Source organism: Lepus europaeus, chromosome 15 (genome assembly GCF_033115175.1).
Source record: "Lepus europaeus isolate LE1 chromosome 15, mLepTim1.pri, whole genome shotgun sequence".
Classification (NCBI taxonomy): domain Eukaryota; kingdom Metazoa; phylum Chordata; class Mammalia; order Lagomorpha; family Leporidae; genus Lepus; species Lepus europaeus.
The window spans coordinates 29930690-29947892 of NC_084841.1; the positions used below are offsets into that span (position 1 = coordinate 29930690).

At 43.4% G+C, this 17203-nt stretch overlaps 1 protein-coding gene and 1 non-coding gene across 2 annotated transcripts in view; one reads left to right on the plus strand and one right to left on the minus strand.

Annotated features, from left to right (window-relative positions):
* NUP155 (nucleoporin 155) overlaps positions 1-11581 on the minus strand; it is a 76462-nt gene extending 64881 nt beyond the window's left edge. The window contains exons 1-7 of the mRNA XM_062211711.1: positions 11288-11581; positions 7226-7363; positions 6876-6972; positions 6238-6308; positions 5116-5208; positions 2947-3113; positions 1474-1579 (exon numbers count right to left, since the gene is read on the minus strand). Of these exons, the coding sequence (XP_062067695.1) occupies positions 1474-1579; positions 2947-3113; positions 5116-5208; positions 6238-6308; positions 6876-6972; positions 7226-7363; positions 11288-11444 (829 nt within the window). The 5' untranslated portion in view covers positions 11445-11581. The remainder of the gene's footprint in view (positions 1-1473; positions 1580-2946; positions 3114-5115; positions 5209-6237; positions 6309-6875; positions 6973-7225; positions 7364-11287) is intronic.
* LOC133774776 (U6 spliceosomal RNA) lies at positions 4264-4369 on the plus strand. The gene has a single exon (XR_009868153.1). It is a non-coding gene; the product is annotated as a U6 spliceosomal RNA (small nuclear RNA).
* Positions 11582-17203: the final 5622 nt, after the last annotated feature.

Below are 17203 nucleotides of genomic sequence, written 5' to 3' on the forward strand. Positions count from 1 at the left end.
AATTAAAAAAAAAAAAAAAAAAAGGAGTTCTTTCGCTCTCCTATATGGGTCACTCTACCTTTCAAGTGGATGAAAATAAATTAAAAAAATTTTTTTAAATATGAAAACAATTCTGTGGCCAGCGTTGTGGCACAGTGGGTTAAGCTGCTGCCTGCAATGCTGGCATCACATATGAGCTCTGGTTCAATTTGCGGGTGTTCCACTAGTGATCCATCTCCCTAGTAATGCCCCTGGGAAAGCAGCAGAAGATGGCCCAATACTTGGGCCACTGTACCCACATAGGAACCCCAGATGGAATTCCTGGCTCCTGACAGTGAACCAGCAGATAGAAAGCTCTCTCTCTGTCTCTCCTTCTCTAGTAACTCTGTCTTTCAAATAAATAAATCTTTAAAACAAAACAATTCTGATTAGGAATGACAATTTGTGGAGCCAGCCTTGTGGCATAACAAGTAAAACTGACACCTTAATGCCAGCATCCCATGTGGGCACTGGTTAGTGTGCTGGCTGTTCCATTTCCAATACAGCTCCCTGCTAATGCATCTGGAAAAGCAGAAGATGGCCCAAGTGCTTGGGCCCCTGTACTCACATGGGAGATCTGGATCAAACTCTTGGCTCTGGCTTCAGCCTGGCCCAGCCCTGGCCATTGGGACCATCTGGGAAGTGAACCAGATGATGGATGATCTTTCCCTCTGTCTCCTCAACTCTCTCTGTAACTCTGCCTTCCAAATAAATAAATAAATACATCTTTTTTTTTTTTTGACAGGCAGAGTGGATAGTGAGAGAGAGAGAGACAGAGAGAAAGGTCTTCCTTTTCAGTTGGTTCACCCTCCAATGGCCGCCGTGACCGGTGTGCTGCGGCCGGCGCACCGCGCTAATCCGAAGCCAGGAGCCAGGTGCTTCTCCTGGTCTCCCATGGGGTGCAGGGCACTTGGGCCATCCTCCACTGCACTCCCTGGCCACAGCAGAGAGCTGGCCTGGAAGAGGGGCAACCGGGACAGAATCCGGCGCCCTGACCGGAACTAGAACCTGGTGTGCCGGCGCCACTAGGCTGAGGATTAGCCTGTTGAGCCACGGCGCCGGCATAAATACATCTTTTTTTTTTTTTTTTTTTTTGACAGGCAGAGTGGACAGTGAGAGAGAGAGAGACAGAGAGAAAGGTCTTCCTTTGCCGTTGGTTCACCCTCCAATGGCCGCTGCAGCTGGCGCACCGCGCTGATCCGAAGGCAGGAGCCAGGTGCTTCTCCTGGTCTCCCATGGGGTGCAGGGCCCAAGCACTTGGGCCATCCTCCACTGCCTTCCTGGGCCATAGCAGAGAGCTGGCCTGGAAGAGGGGCAACTGGGATAGAATCCGGCGCCCCAACCGGGACTAGAACCCGGTGGTCCGGCGCCGCAAGGCAGAGGATTAGCCTGTTAAGCCACGGTGCCGGCCTATAAATACATCTTGAAAAATAAAAGGACAAATGTTTTACTTACCATCTTCTGAGAATGTGAATTGTAGTAAGGAAGGAACAAGAAAAGATAGTGAACTCTTCGAGTGGTTTATTTTCCTACACCGTTGGCTAAACCAACCTGCTTCTGCCTTAAAAGATAAAAATAGAAAGATGACTTGTGAAAGTAATACAAGTTGTCATAATAACCACTATATACCCATATTTACAAAAATTTTCAAATCTTCATGAAATACCAAGGATTGTAAACAAAGTAAGGCTTATTATCCAAATTTAATTATTTATTTTAGGCTCAGAATTAAAAATAACTACTAAGTACAAGGATTTCAAAACATAATTATGAAGGTAGGCACATGGCGCAGCAGGGTGAGCCATGGCCTGCAGTGGTGGCATCCCATATGAGCTCTGCACCTCCCATGCAGCTCCCTAGTCACGCTCCTGGGAAAGCAGTAGAAGACGGCCCAAATCCTCAGATCCCTGCACCAATGTTGGAAACCTGGAAGAAGCTCCAGGCTCCTGGCTTCATCTTGGTCCAGCCCCAACCACTGATGCCATTAGGTGTCTTCAGCAGCATATGGAAGATATTGCTCTCTGTCTCTCCTCCTTATTAACTCTGCCTTTCAAATAAATAAATAAATCTTTCTTTTTTAAAAAGGGCCATAATTATTTCAAAATCCAACTGAGACTCAAAACATAACGAGTAATCCAATTAAAGCATAATTTCCAGAAATAAACTATGCATTTGTGTGTGTATACACAAAAAATATGTAATATTTATATATACACATACATCAATGTGTATGTCACAGTCTATAAAGACATGCAAAGAATTGATAACGGCTTGTCCCTCTGGGAAGAATACTAGATTTTGTTTCCATGGTGTAATCACTGAAGACTACAGGTTTAATTTTACGCTTGATTATTTTCCACTAGTATATATAAATGTCTTTATATAATCAGAATATAAAACCAAGCCCATCTTTTTTCATCAAAAGAGAGGGAAAGGAGTTCAAGTCCCAGCTACTGCACTTCCAATCCAGCTTCCTGCTTATGTGTCTGGGAAAGCAGAGGAGGGACCAAGTGCTTGGGAAGAAGCTCCTGGCTCCTGGCTCTTGGCCCACTCCTGGTCTTTGTGGCCATCTGGGGAGTGAATCAGTGGAAGGAAGACCTCTCTCTCAGTAACTCTTTAAAAAAAAAAAAGATGCTCAGATCCTGTTTCAGAGGACCTGGGTTATATCCCAGCTCTGCTACTGTTTCCAGATTTCCGGCAATGTACATCTTGGGAGGAAGCAGGTGATGGCTCACATAGTTGATTACCAGACACCCATGTGAGAGAAGTGGATGAATTGCCACCTCCCAGTTTTACCTCGGCCAGTACTGGCCTTCTGAAGCATTTGGAAAGTGAAACACGGGATGGGAGCACTCTCTATCTCTCAAATAAGTCACAAAATAGTTATTCAAAACAAGAGAGAGGGTAAAAAGTTTATGACAGACTTACTTGGTATGCTACTTCATATAAACAGCCATCCTTTCCAGCCAAGAAAATTCTGCCATTATCAGTGGAAGTTATTGTTAAAAGGTATGTATTATCAGTGGGAAGGGAGTATAAAGGATCTGGAAGCAACTGCATCCCACCAGACATACTGTCATTAAGAATTCCAGAACCTAATTTTTAAAAGAAAGAATACAATAATTATTAGCTTTTTCAAGATCAAAAAAATGATCTTTGTAGTATCTTCAGAATTCATTCCTACTAAATTCTTACTTGAAAGTGTCAATATTTTGAATTACTACAAGTCTGATACAAATAATTTGATAATTCAAGTTAAATAGAAACTATAGTACACATAAATATATAAAATGTGTAGTAAAACATTACATAAAAAATAATTCGAATTATTAAATTTCAAGAAAGAGCCTGAAGATTTGATAGAAATATTCAATTGAGTCACTGGAATCAAGCATTTCACCTAGTTTTTTTTTTTTTTTTTTAATTTTATCGTTTTTGTTTTGTCCCCTTCTCCCACTAGAAGATCTACAGAGGGCAGGAAAACCATTCAGAAGTGGATTAACAATATAGAGATCTTACAGTAAGTTATTTATATTTCCTGCTCAAAATCTTTCTTACCTTATTACTTTAAGGAATCAACAGTATATCTGAAAAATACTTTCCTATCTGGTTGGTTTTTAATTGCCCTCCCAGATAGAAGGCAAACAAGGCACCCAAAGGGAAGCATCTTTCTGGGATTTTTCCAGCACTATCCAGAGGGGTGGAATCTGGTATCTTAACACTTAGTTTAAATAATTTTCAAAAATCCCTATTTCCTGATCAGTCAAGCCCCAGAGAAGGCACTGAATTGCACTGCTGGTCTGACAACCTGGCAGATACACACTCACAGATGTCCAGTTCCTAGGTCACAGGGCCCACAATGTGAGACCACGCCCCAGCCACTCTCAGCTTCCCTTCCTTAAGAAATGCCATGTTTACAACAAAACCTCTCATTGATCCAGTCATTAAATGTTTATGGATTCTTCTCTATCTTTCTCAAGGAGCAGCTCCTTGAATGTCTGCCAGGACTCAATGAAGACCCACTGAGAATAAGGCACTGCGTTTGGCTCTTGGATTAACTCATTTCCTGTTGCTATAGCAAAATACCCAACGCTGGGTACTTTATAAAATGCAGAGGTTTGGCTGGCCCAAGATTCTGATGATTGGAAGAACCCAAGAGCACAGTGTCAGTGTCTAGCAAGGCACAGATTAGTTTTTAATAAGACTACTTACTGTCAACATAATGTTTTAAAAAACATAACATGGGTGCTCGCTTCGGCAGCACATATACTAAAATTGGAACGATACAGAGAAGATTAGCATGCCCCTGCGCAAGGATGACACGCAAATTCGTGAAGCGTTCCATATTTAAAAAAAAAAAAAATAAAAAAAAAATAACATGGGCCGGTGCCGCGGCTCAATAGGCTAATCCTCTGCCTGCGGCGCCAGCACATCCAGTTCTAGTCCCAGTCGGGGCGCCTGATTTTGTCCCGGTTGCCCCTCTTCCAGGCCAGCTCTCTGCTATGGCCCGGGAAGGCAGTGGAGGATGGCCCAAGTGCTTGGGCCCTGCACCCCATGGGAGACCAGGAGAAGCACCTGGCTCCTGGCTTCGGATCAGCACGATGCATTGGCCGCAGCGCGCTGGCCACGGTGGCCATTGGAGGGTGAACCAACGGCAAAAGGAAGACCTTTCTCTCTGTCTCTCTCTCTCTCACTGTCCACTCTGCCTGTCAAAAACAAAAACAAACAAACAAAAAAACATAACATGGGGGCCAGCATTGTGGCGTAGCTGGTTAAGCAGCCACCTGCAATGCTGGCATCCCATATAGGTGCCGGTTTGAGTTCTGGATGCTCCACTTCCATTCCTGATCCCTACTGTACCTGTGAAAGCTGTGGAAAATGGCCCAAGTGCTTGGGGCCCTACACCTGCATGAGACCCAAAAGAAGCTCCTGGCTCCCAGCTTTGGGCTGGCTCAGCCCTGGCCATTGCAGCCATTTGGGGAGTGATCCAGCAGATAGAAGATCTCATTCTCTGTTTCTCCCTCTCTCTGTAACTCTGCCTTTCAAATAAATAAATAAATAAAATTAAACCAATAAATAACATGTGGGCTGCCATACCTGTCTGCAAATTAGCATAGCTGAGTCCAAGGATTACTATATCCACAGGGGTTGCCAAAACCAGGAGGTGTCGTACATGAGGTTGAAAGATTCCTTAAAGAAGACAAAATATAGGAATTATTTTTAGAAAAAAAGATGCATAATTTAAATAGAACATAGTTTTTCATTACGAGCTACTGATTAAATAGTATATAAAATGTTTGAATCCAGTAACTTCTGATGTTAATGTATGATGATTTATATAAGTAAATAGCAGTAGAAAAGAACCACTTCAGGAAACAATCACTTCAATAGCAATCACTTCAGTATATAATAGCATTTAAAAAGTTACATTTTAAATAGTTTCAGTTCATTAAAATCTAAGACTTATACTTTCACATCCATGTTCATAGCAACATTCATTATTCATAGTATCTGAAAGGTGAAAGTAATTCACATATCCATGAACAGAAGATTAATCAAAAAGTAGCATCTATATACAATGTACTTTTATTCAGCCCTCAAAAGTGAATGCTGATACAAGTTACAACATGGCTATACCTTGAGGATATACGCTAAATGAAATAAGCCAGTCAAAAAAAAAAAAAAAAAAAATCACGGCCGGTGCCGTGGCTAAACAGGCTAATCCTCTGCCTTGCAGCACCGGCACACTGGGTTCTAGTCCCGATCGGGGCGCCGGATTCTATCCCGGTTGCCCCTCTTCCAGGCCAGCTCTCTGCTGTGGCCCAGGAGTGCAGTGGAGGATGGCCCAAGTGCTTGGGCCCTGCACCCGCATGGGAGACCAGGAGAAGCTCCTGGCTCCTGGCTTCGGATTAGCGCGGTGCGCTGGCCGCAGCGCACCGGCCGTGGTGGCCATTGGAGGGTGAACCAACGGCAAAGGAAGACCTTTTTCTCTGTCTCTCTCTGTCACTATCCACTTTGCCTGTCAAAAAAATAGAAAATTAAAAAAAAATTTTAAAAAAAAAGTAAGTATAATAAAATTTAAAAAGGCAGACTCATACCATTGAAGAGAATTAACCAGAAAACAGCCCCAATCACTTTATAAATTTCTAATTATAAGCAATTTGGAACAAAACTTCATTTGGAAACTCAACTATTTATCTGTATAAATTTACTTCTTACCAGCTTTTGGTTTCACAAGCCCCACAGCAAGAATAGTCTCACTAAGTCCATCAAAATAGGCAAGGTCTCCTCTGTCAATAATTGAAGAAAACATGTTACACATATAAAGAAAACAAAGTTGTATCTTACATGCTCTTTAAAGGTTAAATAAATTTAGAGAAGGAACATAATGAAAAAATAAGTCAGTATACCCAATTGTTTTATTCTAAAGACTATAGACAAAGACCTACCTAAGGCCATGAAAAATACACAAACAAAAAAGCAAATCTATTGAGTCACTTCAATAAGTTATCAAGAGGCCCACTTAAAAGAAATGCAAGGAAAACAGATGTCTTAAAAAAAATGTGGAATCTCTGAAAAAATCATCAGTACTATCTTTACTGCGGGGTTAGAGCTTGGGACCTATATCTGTACTACTCAAGAGAACAAGCTTGTAAAGGAAGGCTCTTGGGCCTCACTGAGAACTACTAAAACGGAAATCATATTTGAACATCCCTAGATGACTGGCATGCATATTTAGAAGTACTGATCCAGATGCTAATGAATGAAAGATAAACCAGGAAGCTTTTAATGAGTGGGGCACTGGCTACAATGAGGTTTGTTTAAATTCTAACCACAGTAAAGCCTTAAATACATACCCATCCTCATAGTTCCACATGAAAATGTCACTGTCAATGGTGAGCCAAGCTCTGCTGATAGGAGGGAATACGCCCATCATGCAGTTACACTGCATATCTGAGGTAGTGTGGATGTAAGGTAGAAACGGCTCAGTCTCATTTTTCAAAAATTTGCTTCAAAAACTTTTGACTTAAACTTGATTTTAAACATCATGATCAGTCTACAATTTAATAAAATAGCAAGCCATTCATATACTTCAACATACTTTAAATAAAACTCTTACACAAAATATAGCAATTAAACACAAAATAAGAATTCCAGTAATGAAAATACCATTTTTCACAGAGTTAAATAAAAGCTAATAGGATACGTCCAAACTGTTCGACAAGTTCAGGTGGGAGAGGAACTCTTCGGATGGAACTGATCTCTGGAAGATTGGGTACCGAGAGCAAACCTGGTCCTTGGAGAGGATAATCCATATCTGACATGCCAGAAACGGTGGGACTGTCTAAAAAAAAAAAAAAGAAAGAAAGAAAAGAAAGTATTGTAATAATACACTGCTCATCAGTTGGGCATAGAGAAGCATTACAAGCCATAAAACATGGTGCAGGAGACAGTTCCACAGAGACAGAGAAAATAAAGTCATTCTGAGCTGACACACACAAAGTAGGCCTGAGAAATTCCATTTTTTAAATGATCAAGTACTTCATCTCTGCAAATGATTTTTTAAAATGATTTATTTGAAAGGTAAAGTGAAAGAGAGACAAAGAATCATCCATCCACTGGTTCAATCCCCAAATGCCTTCAACAGCCAGGGCTGAGCCAGGGCAAAATTAGGATCCTAGAACTCCATCTGGGTCTCCCACCTGAGTCGCAGGGGCCCAAGCACCTGCCTTTCCAGGTGCACTAGAGGGAAGCTGGATCAGAAGCAGAGCTGGGCAGGAGCTGTGGCATAGTAGGTTAAGCTCCGCCTGTGGTACCAGCATCCCACATGGGTGCTGATTTGAATCCTGGCTGCTCCACTTCCAATCCAACTCCCTGTTAAGGGCCTAGGAAAGCAATAAAGGTGGCCCAAGTGCTTGAGCCCCTCAACATAAAGGAGAGCTCCTGGAGACCAAAAGGAAACTTCAGGCTCCTGGCTTCAGATCGGCTCAGCTCTGGCTGTTGCGGCCATCTGGGGAGTGAAACAGCAGATGGAAGACCTCTTTCTCTGTAACTCTGGGACTCCGTGCCCATAAAGGATGCTGGCGCTTAACACGGGTGGGCGCTTAACCTACTATGCCACGGTGCCAAGGCACTGGTCCCAATAAATCAATCTTAAAACAAAACAAAATACAGCAGAGCAGCCAGGTCTCAACCAGCCCTCTGAAATGGGATGCTGGTCTCCTAAGCAGAATCTTAACAACAATTGTCCTAAAAAATTCCATAGTTAACCTGGGAAGGTTATCTTTTACAGCAACTTACTCCACAGTAGCTTAGTGTTTTTCCATTATTTTATTAATCTTAAAATGGAAAGTATTTATAAAACTGTGTAGAAATTTGTAGATCAACTAACCTTGGGCAGAAAAAGATCACAGATGGGGGAAAACAGCTTATTGTCTTTCCCATTTAAACATTTACAGGTTAAAACAGTCCACGCCTTTTCCCTCTAGACTTCTCCCTCACACAAATATAACAAAAACAAATGCTAACACAAGGACTGTTTTACTGGGGAGAAAAGCCACAGAGAGTTTTATAAAACGCTCTCAGCAGGCATTCCTTCTCTTAAGACTCAGGTCATGAAGGGCAGGTAGCTGGTCTCCTCAGCTTGTCCTCCCTGGTCCTGACGCTGTGCTGCAGATCTGACTGATGACATAATCATCCCAGGCATCTTTTTAGGAATCTAGATGTTGGGAGGAACTGACATACAAAACAATTTTTGAATAATGAAGATTTAAAGAACACTCATAAGTAGGAGAAATATACAATTCATTTCTATGGACAGATGACCCAGCTTCAACAATTACCAGTAAGACTCAATCGTATTTCATTTGTAACACTGTTCACTCCTTCTCCAATGGATCCTTTGTAAAGCAAATCCGTATTTCATTCTAAAATGCAATTTTAATAAAATACTGCATATTTTAAATGGCAGTGGGAAGTGAAAGAGGAAATTAATTTTAGTGAACATGGGAATCATTAAAAAATACTTCAAAGAAAAACAGAAGACTTTGACAAGGAGTCTGGAAGAAATCTGTCAGGTAAATTAGAAAGAACATTCTAGAAATTATAGACTTTGGGAGTGAATCTGCAGATGGGAAGTCTGTTTCTCAAATAATCAGAAATAATTTCCTTTTTTTAAAAAAGTATTTATTTACTTGAAAGGCAGAATTAAGAAAGAGGTAGAAGGGCCGGTGCTGTGGCATAGTGGGTAAAGCTGCCTCCTGCAGTGTTGGCATCCCACATGTGTGCTGGTTTGAGTCCCGGCTGCTCCTCTTCTGATCCAGCTCCCCGCTAATGTGCCTGGGAATGGTCCAAGTGCTTGGGCCCCTGCACCCACATGGGAGACCTGGAAGAAGCTCCTGGCTTCTGCCTGGCCCGGCTGTGGCCACTATGGCCATTTGGTGAGTGAACCAACGCATGGAAGACCTCTTTCTCTCTACCTCTGTGACTCTACCTCTCAAATAAAATCTTTTTTTTTTTTATGAATATTCTTTTTTTTTTTTTTTGACAGGCAGAGTGGACAGTGAGAGAGAGAGAGAGAGACAGAGAGAAAGGTCTTCCTTTTTGCCGTTGGTTCACCCTCCAATGGCCGCTGCGGCTGGCGCGCTGCAGCCAGTGCATCGTGCTGATCTGAATCCAGGAGCCAGGTGCTTCCTCCTGGTCTCCCATGGGGTGTAGGGCCCAAGCACTTCGGCCATCCTCCACTGCACTCCCGGGCCACAGCAGAGAGCTGGCCTGGAAGAGGGGCAACCGGGACAGAATCCGGCACCCTGACCGGGACTAGAACCCGGTGTGCCGGCGCCGCAAGGTGGAGGATTAGCCTACTGAGCCGCGGCGCCGGCCTCAAATAAAATCTTAAAAAAAAAAATGTAAAATTCTGAAGAGGGAGCTTCTTAGGGAAAGCATTTTAAATTCTGTGCGACTGAAGCAAGGCTTCAAGAAAGACAGAAAAGAGAGATTGGGTTGACCAGGTAGAAGTGTGTAAAGGGATGAGATGTACAGTAAGACCAGAATGTGCTAACTTACATCTTGCTTTCAAAGCAGACAGCCAAAGCAAGTAATGATGTCAGGATGGCAGTTACTAACAGGAAATCTGGTCTCCTAAGACGAATTCAATGGTAAGTAGCTGTCAAGAGTAAATACTACCTCTGTTTTAATCATTTCTCTAATGACAAGTCTACTGATGAACAATGTTCATATATCAACAGAATCTTTTTGGTTCACCTTGCATACATGCTTATATGGGTTCTTGCTTACCAAAAATCTCATCTCTTTCCTACACTTCTCTGCTTTTCTTCAATTTCCATCTCATGAAGGGGTCATTTTTCCATCAGCCTAGAAAAACTGGTTATAATTTAAAACTATTAACCTTTCCAATCACCCCACTTCTGCGGACCAACAAAAGTACTCTGCCTTCCCCTCCCTGTTCACCAGCACTATTGAATTCCCTGCTCTCTTCCTTTATTCCACTGGTAGTTTTTTTTTTTTTAAAGATTTATTTATTTATTTGAAAGTCAGAGTTAGAGAGAGAGAGAGAGAGAGAGATCTTCCATCCGATGGTTCACTCCCTAACTCCCCAATTGGCTGCAGCAGCCGGGGCTGCGCCGATCCGGAGCCAGGAGCCAGGATCTTCTCCTGGGTCTCCCGCGCGGATTCAGGGTCCCAAGGACTTGGGCGATTTTCTACTGCTTTCCCAGGCCATAGCAGAGAGCTGGATCAGAAGTGGAGCAGCCGGACTTGAACCGGCACCCATTCCACTGGTGGTTCTAGCATCTCTCATCACTTCATATTATACTTACTCTACATAACAAAGTATATCTTCTAGAAATTATAGTAAATCTTCTAATATAACCTTGTGTGCCTTTCTTATTCACTGAAATATTAACACAAGGAATGAACAACAATGAGATTTTGATTCCTGATTTTGATCAGGAAATCCTTTGCATCTGGGAGCACTAAAAGGCCCATTTGGGTTGGGGTCTTTGCCTCATTCAGCTTCAACTGGGGATTCGCCTTCACTCTTGCCGTCTTAAGAATCTACAAAGAAGGAATTGAGGACGGAAGATTGAAAATAGATAGGGGGGTCTTCAAAGACAGAGCAAAACAGCGCCCTAAATCTCGGGATGTCCTTACCAGGACCAACTCTGAGGATAAGGACCAGGATTAGAGAAGTAGGCGGGGGTCTTTCTGTCTGAGAAAGAAGGTGACCTAATGGGCACCCATCACTCACTTGGGGCGGACACCATGAGAAGCTCGGAAAGGTCCGGATACATGCGGTCTTCTTGCAATTGCCTGTCGATAAGTCGCCCCGCATTCTCCAGAGCTTCCTGCAGCGCTGCAGCCGACGTGGAAGCCGGCATCACCGCTCCAAGCAAAGAAGACGGCATCTCCAAAATTGTAAGTATCCAAGTCCGAAAAAAATCAAAAACCAAAGAAAATTGAGAGAAAACCCAAGAAATCAGCACAGCCCCGCCGCTAACGGCGCGCGCGCCAAACGAGCGCTCCGGCGCCTCGTCATGACGTACTTCCGGTCCACCTGGCGGCGAACTGGGAGAGGCCGTTTTGGAGTTGGGCGGAAGTTGTTCGGAGAGATGGACGTTGGGGATGGAGCCAGGGGGTGGGAGATACTTTCGAGACGAGGAGAATGAGGATTTTGGAGAGAGGGAGGAAGGGAACAAGCGGAGGTTGTCTAGGGTCGGACGGAAGAAAGGGGGAAAAGGAGAGGGGAGGGCCTGGGGGAGAAGGGGCGGGGCGGGGGTGGGTGGGACAGGGAGGAAGGAGGGAGCGGGAAGGCGGGAAGTAGGTAACGGGTGGTGCAGGCGAGCCGTGGGGGCTGCTGGGGTTCCGGTGGATTTGAGCACGTGAGAGGAGTTGGGCTCGGGCTCTGCAAAGCCGAATCCCGCAGCGGCAACTGTTAGAGTGGGCCGCGCATCAAGCACTTTGACGCTTCAACCAACGTCTTTCCCCAGTATAGTTAGCGATTGTCAAACAGTTGACATGTAAACCGAAATTCCACGGAATTCCTCATGGACTTAGGAGTATAGGGTTTTCTACTTGCGCATCAATTTTCTTTGGCTTTGTGGCCTGTTCTGGTGAAATGCTACGTGTCTGTGGAGGCTTGCTTTCCCTGTGTGAGGTCGGATGCTGCTGCTCTACTTTTCCATTGTCAAAAGGGGGCAGACATTGTATTCCATCTTTTTTATTCCGAGCGCTCCGGACAGGGACTGGTATAACAGGGTTCCCAATACCCAGTGCTTGTGAAAAATTGGATTCCTAGTTTGTCAGCCACTGTACCTGTTGCTGGGTGTATGGAACTGTCAAAGTTTTTTGTCTTCAAGGGGCTTCACACACGGACACAAATAGCATTAAAGTGCATCACTATAACGTTCCTAGTGCAGTAGGGAAAGGAGCGGGGGCTGGCTAGGGAGGCTTTGTTCCTCCAAGGCAACTTGAGGGCATAAATCAAGGCACTCTTTCCTTTCTTTGCTTTCTTTCCTTGAAAGGCAGAGTTGCAGAGAGGTAGAGGCAGAGAGAGAGAGAGAGAGAGAGAGATCTTCCATCCGTTCACTCTCCAAATGGGCCCAAGCCATGTGGGCCATTTTTCCTCTGCTTTTCCCTGGTGCACTTAGGGAAGTGGTGCAGCCAGGACATGAGCTCATAGAGCTGGTCACTGTGGTTGGTGGCTTAGCCCACTGTGCCACAGCAATGGCCCTGAGGCACTCTTGAAATGTCACCTATGTAAGCATCATCCAGTTAGATTCTTTATAATCTAGCAAGTCAGTAACAAAATAAATTGGATCTTTGCAATTTGATTTTCATTTTTACTTCCTCAAATAAAAGGCTTGACTAAATTTGTGAATATTAAAAAGTTCTGTGTTACTAGTCTAAAATTTGACCTCATAACAAATACTCATATACTAGAATACATTTTACTATCGGTATATAAATAGGTAGTTTGGTCTCCAGCCGTCAATTTTTATTTGGTAGATCACACATTGAAATGAGGTGATAATATTCTGTTTTTGATTTGTGACAGAATAAACAATTGAAAGTTTTCATCTCCACCAACTGGACAATCTAGTAATGTTTGTCTAATAGTGCTGGGAAGGAACAAGGTCACAAGGGTCTTATTTCATTGCTGCTCTTCATTTACATATTTCCCATGGCTGCTTTCCATCACAGCAGCCAAGCAGAGTAGTGGGTTCATGGACCACAGGGCCACAAAACCCGGTGTTTGCTTCCCAGCTCTTTAAAGGAAAAGTTGGCTTTTCCAGAATAGAGATTCTAAAACTTTTTGGTCTCAGGACTTCCTGATACCCTTAAAAAGTCTTCAGAATTCCAAAGGGCTTATGATTTGTAAGAGTCATATTTTATTAATATTTGTTAACTCATAAAATGAAAGTTTAAAAATTCATTTACAAGTATAAAAAAACTTAACCCACAATCACATAAATAACACAATTTTATGATAAATCACTATAGTTTCTGAAACTAAAATGTTAGAAGAATGATATTTCACATTTTTACAAATCTCTTTTAGTTTTGTATTTAATGAGATCTGGGTTCTCATATCTGTACTTGCTCTGTGTTTATATATATGTATGTATATATATATGTGTGTGTGTATATATATATATATATATATATATATATATATAAATTGGCACCCATTTGGGATGCTGGTGCTGCAGGTGGAGGCTTAGTCTACTATGCCACGGCACTGGCACCCTTTGATTGCCCTTTAAAAACACTGGTGTGGCAGGTGTGTGCGGCATGTGGCGTAGTGCAGCATCAGCATCCCATACAGGTGCTGGTTTGAGTCCCAGCTGCTCCTCTTCCAATTTAGCTCTCTGCTATGTCCTGGGAAGGCAGTGTAAGATGACAGTGTTTGGGTCCCTGGGCCTGTGTGGGAAACACACAAGAAGTTCCTGGCTCCTGGCTTTGGATGAACTCATCAGCTGTTGTGACCCTTGGGAAGTGAACCAGCAGATGGAAGACCTTTCACTCAGTCTCTCCCTCTCTGTCTGTAACTCTGCCTCTCAAATAAGTAACTAAATCTTAAAAAACACACATAGGCCGGCGTCGTGGCTTAACAGGCTAATCCTCCGCCTTGCGGCACCGGCGCACCGGGTTCTAGTCCCGGTCGGGTGCCGGATTCTATCCCAGTTGCCCCTCTTCCAGGCCAGCTCTCTGCTATGGCCCGGGAAGGCAGTGGAGGATGGCCCAAGTCCTTGGGCCCTGCACCCGCATGGGAGACCAGGAGAAGCACCTGGCTCCTGGCTTCGGATCAGCATGATGCGCAGGCCACAGCGGCCATTGGAGGGTGAACCAACAGCAAAAAGGAAGACCTTTCTCTCTCTCTCTCTCTCTCTCACTATCCACTCTGCCTGTCAAAAAAAAACAAACAAACAAACAAACAAAAAAACCAAACAAACCAAAAAAAAAAAAACCACACACATAAACACACAGACACACTGTGAATATTTGTTCTTTGCAATGTGAAATTTGAAATCAACAAGGTCTCTTCTCTGTCTCTCTGCCTCTCAAATAAAATAATAAAAAGAAAGCTCTGATTTTATCATAGGCACCAAGAACCGTCAATTGTTTTCCCTGATGTGACTAATTCATTGATTTTCAAGAAAAAAAAATGTTTGCAAAATACATCTAAATAGCTGTAATTTAAGTGCCATTCTTTTAGTCAAAATGTTGTTCCATGAAAAGCTAACAATTCAATTACAAGTGGTTTTCTTTTAAACGACTGTCATACTCTTAAATGTGGCAGAAGTGCTTTATGAGTACTTCTCATATTGCCATACTGAGCATTAAAAAGGCAAACAAGTTTCAAGTGTCAATAAAATTAATAGAAGACTTCCTTAAGGATGTTCCTAGGGGAAAATGGTTTTGCTTATGTTGGATATGTACAGTGAAGATGCATTGAATACTACATTTTTTTTTTTTGACAGGCCGAGTGGACAGTGAGAGAGAGACAGAGAGAAAGGTCTTCCTTTTGCCGTTGGTTCACCCTCCAATGGCGCACCGCGCTGATCCGATGGCAGGAGCCAGGTGCCTATCCTGGTCTCCCATGGGGTGCAGGACCCAAGTACTTGGGCCATCCTCCACTGCACTCCCTGGCCACAGCTGAGAGCTGGCCTGGAAGAGGGGCAACCGGGACAGGATCGATGCCCTGACCGGGACTAGAACCCGGTGTGCCGGTGCCGCAAGGCGGAGGATTAGCCTAGTGAGCCGTGGCGCCGGCGAATACTACAGTTTTCACGCCACTGCCTTTATGTATGCTGAGCCACCTGGAGCTTTACTCAATGTTTAATTAATTGGAAGGCCATTACACTGAGTTGCCTCCAGGACCTTGGGTTCCTACATAAGCAAATCAAACCCTAACAATCATATTCTACACCAATTAGAAATATAAACTGGCCCCTAACTAGGGACTTTCTCTTGAATTGAACCAATCAGAAACCACCAGATCTCTAAGGACTTTCCACTGAAATGACCCAAATAAAGCTAATGTTACTGCTTAGCCAATTAACTATTTTCTTTGGTTCACTCTTGGAAATTCTTCTCCTTGTGTCCCTTTGGTGACACAAGGGCAGCCCATTTCAGGAGTCACTGTTTGCTCCAATAAAGTCCGATATTTTCTTGACCCACAGGTTATCTTTTAACACCATGTTGCTTTTGCATCATCAGTGTAAGTGTAGTAGAGTGAAAAGGTAAATCGTGTCTTGGTATCATGTGAAGCTAGCTTTGATCTGATCAGCATCTAGGGAGTCTGCAGTCAACAATGTGAGCATCACTGCAGTGTTTCTCGTTTCACTATCGAGCTCCCATGGGTAGGTGCAATGAGAAATAACCCTCTTCATTAATATGGAAATTCGGCAAGATCAGGGACTGTGTTCTGTGTCTCTACCAATCTCATTAGCATCTGGCACTTGACAATGGCCAACACTCATTGGGTGTGCAATATATGCCAGCCATTATTCTGGTTGATTTATCATGATTAATTCATTCAGTCAGCAGAAAAACCTATGATGTATAGCTTCTATTAAAAATTATTCACTTGGGCTGGTGCCGTGGCTCACTAGGTTAATGCTCCGCCTGTGTACCAGCATCCCATATGGGCACTGGTTCTAGTCCCAGCTGCTCCTTTTCCAGTCCAGCTCTCTGCTGAGGCCTGGGAAGGCAGTGGAGGATGGCCCAAGTGCTTGGGTGCCTGCATCCGCATGGGAGACCAGGAGGAAGCACCTGGTTCCTGGCTTCAGATTGGCACAGCTCGGTCCATCACAGCCATTTGGGTAGTGAACCAACGGAAGAAAGACCTCTCTCTCTCTCTCTCTCTCTCTGTCTAAAACTCTACCTGTCAAATAAAAAAAATTATTCACTTAACAATTAAAAAGTTAAAGCCTAGAGAGACTAAGTAACTCACCCAAGGTTACATTATCAAAACCTACATGCTATGGTTCTTGAAGCAGTTTACTTAACATTATGCCTCTTGAATATTCGATTAATAAATAAATTCACTTTGCTTCAAGCAAATCAGTTTCCCTTTATTCTTACTAATTTTGATTATGAAGATGTGTCATACAAACACAAGCAGAAAAAATCTGGTCTACCACAGATGTTGTCAGTACTGTAGTTATTGCCTTCATTCTCTATCAGAAATATAATTTGTCATTTTTCTTTAACGATCATGAGTATCTGTTCCCACCGGTTGATCATATTTATCTTCCACTTTGTTTTTCTCAGCCCTTTGAAGTTTAAAGTTTAGGGCATCATCTCAAACTTTTGCCCACAAGTCCTTGAATATTTTTATTTATTTTATTTGAGATGCAATGAGAGAGAGAGAGAGAGAGAGAGAGAGAGAGAGAGAGAGAGAGAGACGTTTCATCTCCTGGTTCAATCCCTAAATGTCCACAACCTCTGGGGCTGGGCTAGGCCAAGGCCAGGAGCCTAGAACTCCATCTGAGTCTCCCTTGTGGGTAGAAGGAAGTAATGATCAGCTGCTTCCCACGGGCATTATCTGGGAGCTGGACTAGAAGCAGAGCAGCTGGAACTTGAACCGGCACTCTGATATGGGATGTAGGCATCCTAAGTGGCAGCTTACCAACTGTGCCATGATGTCTGGCCCCAGTCC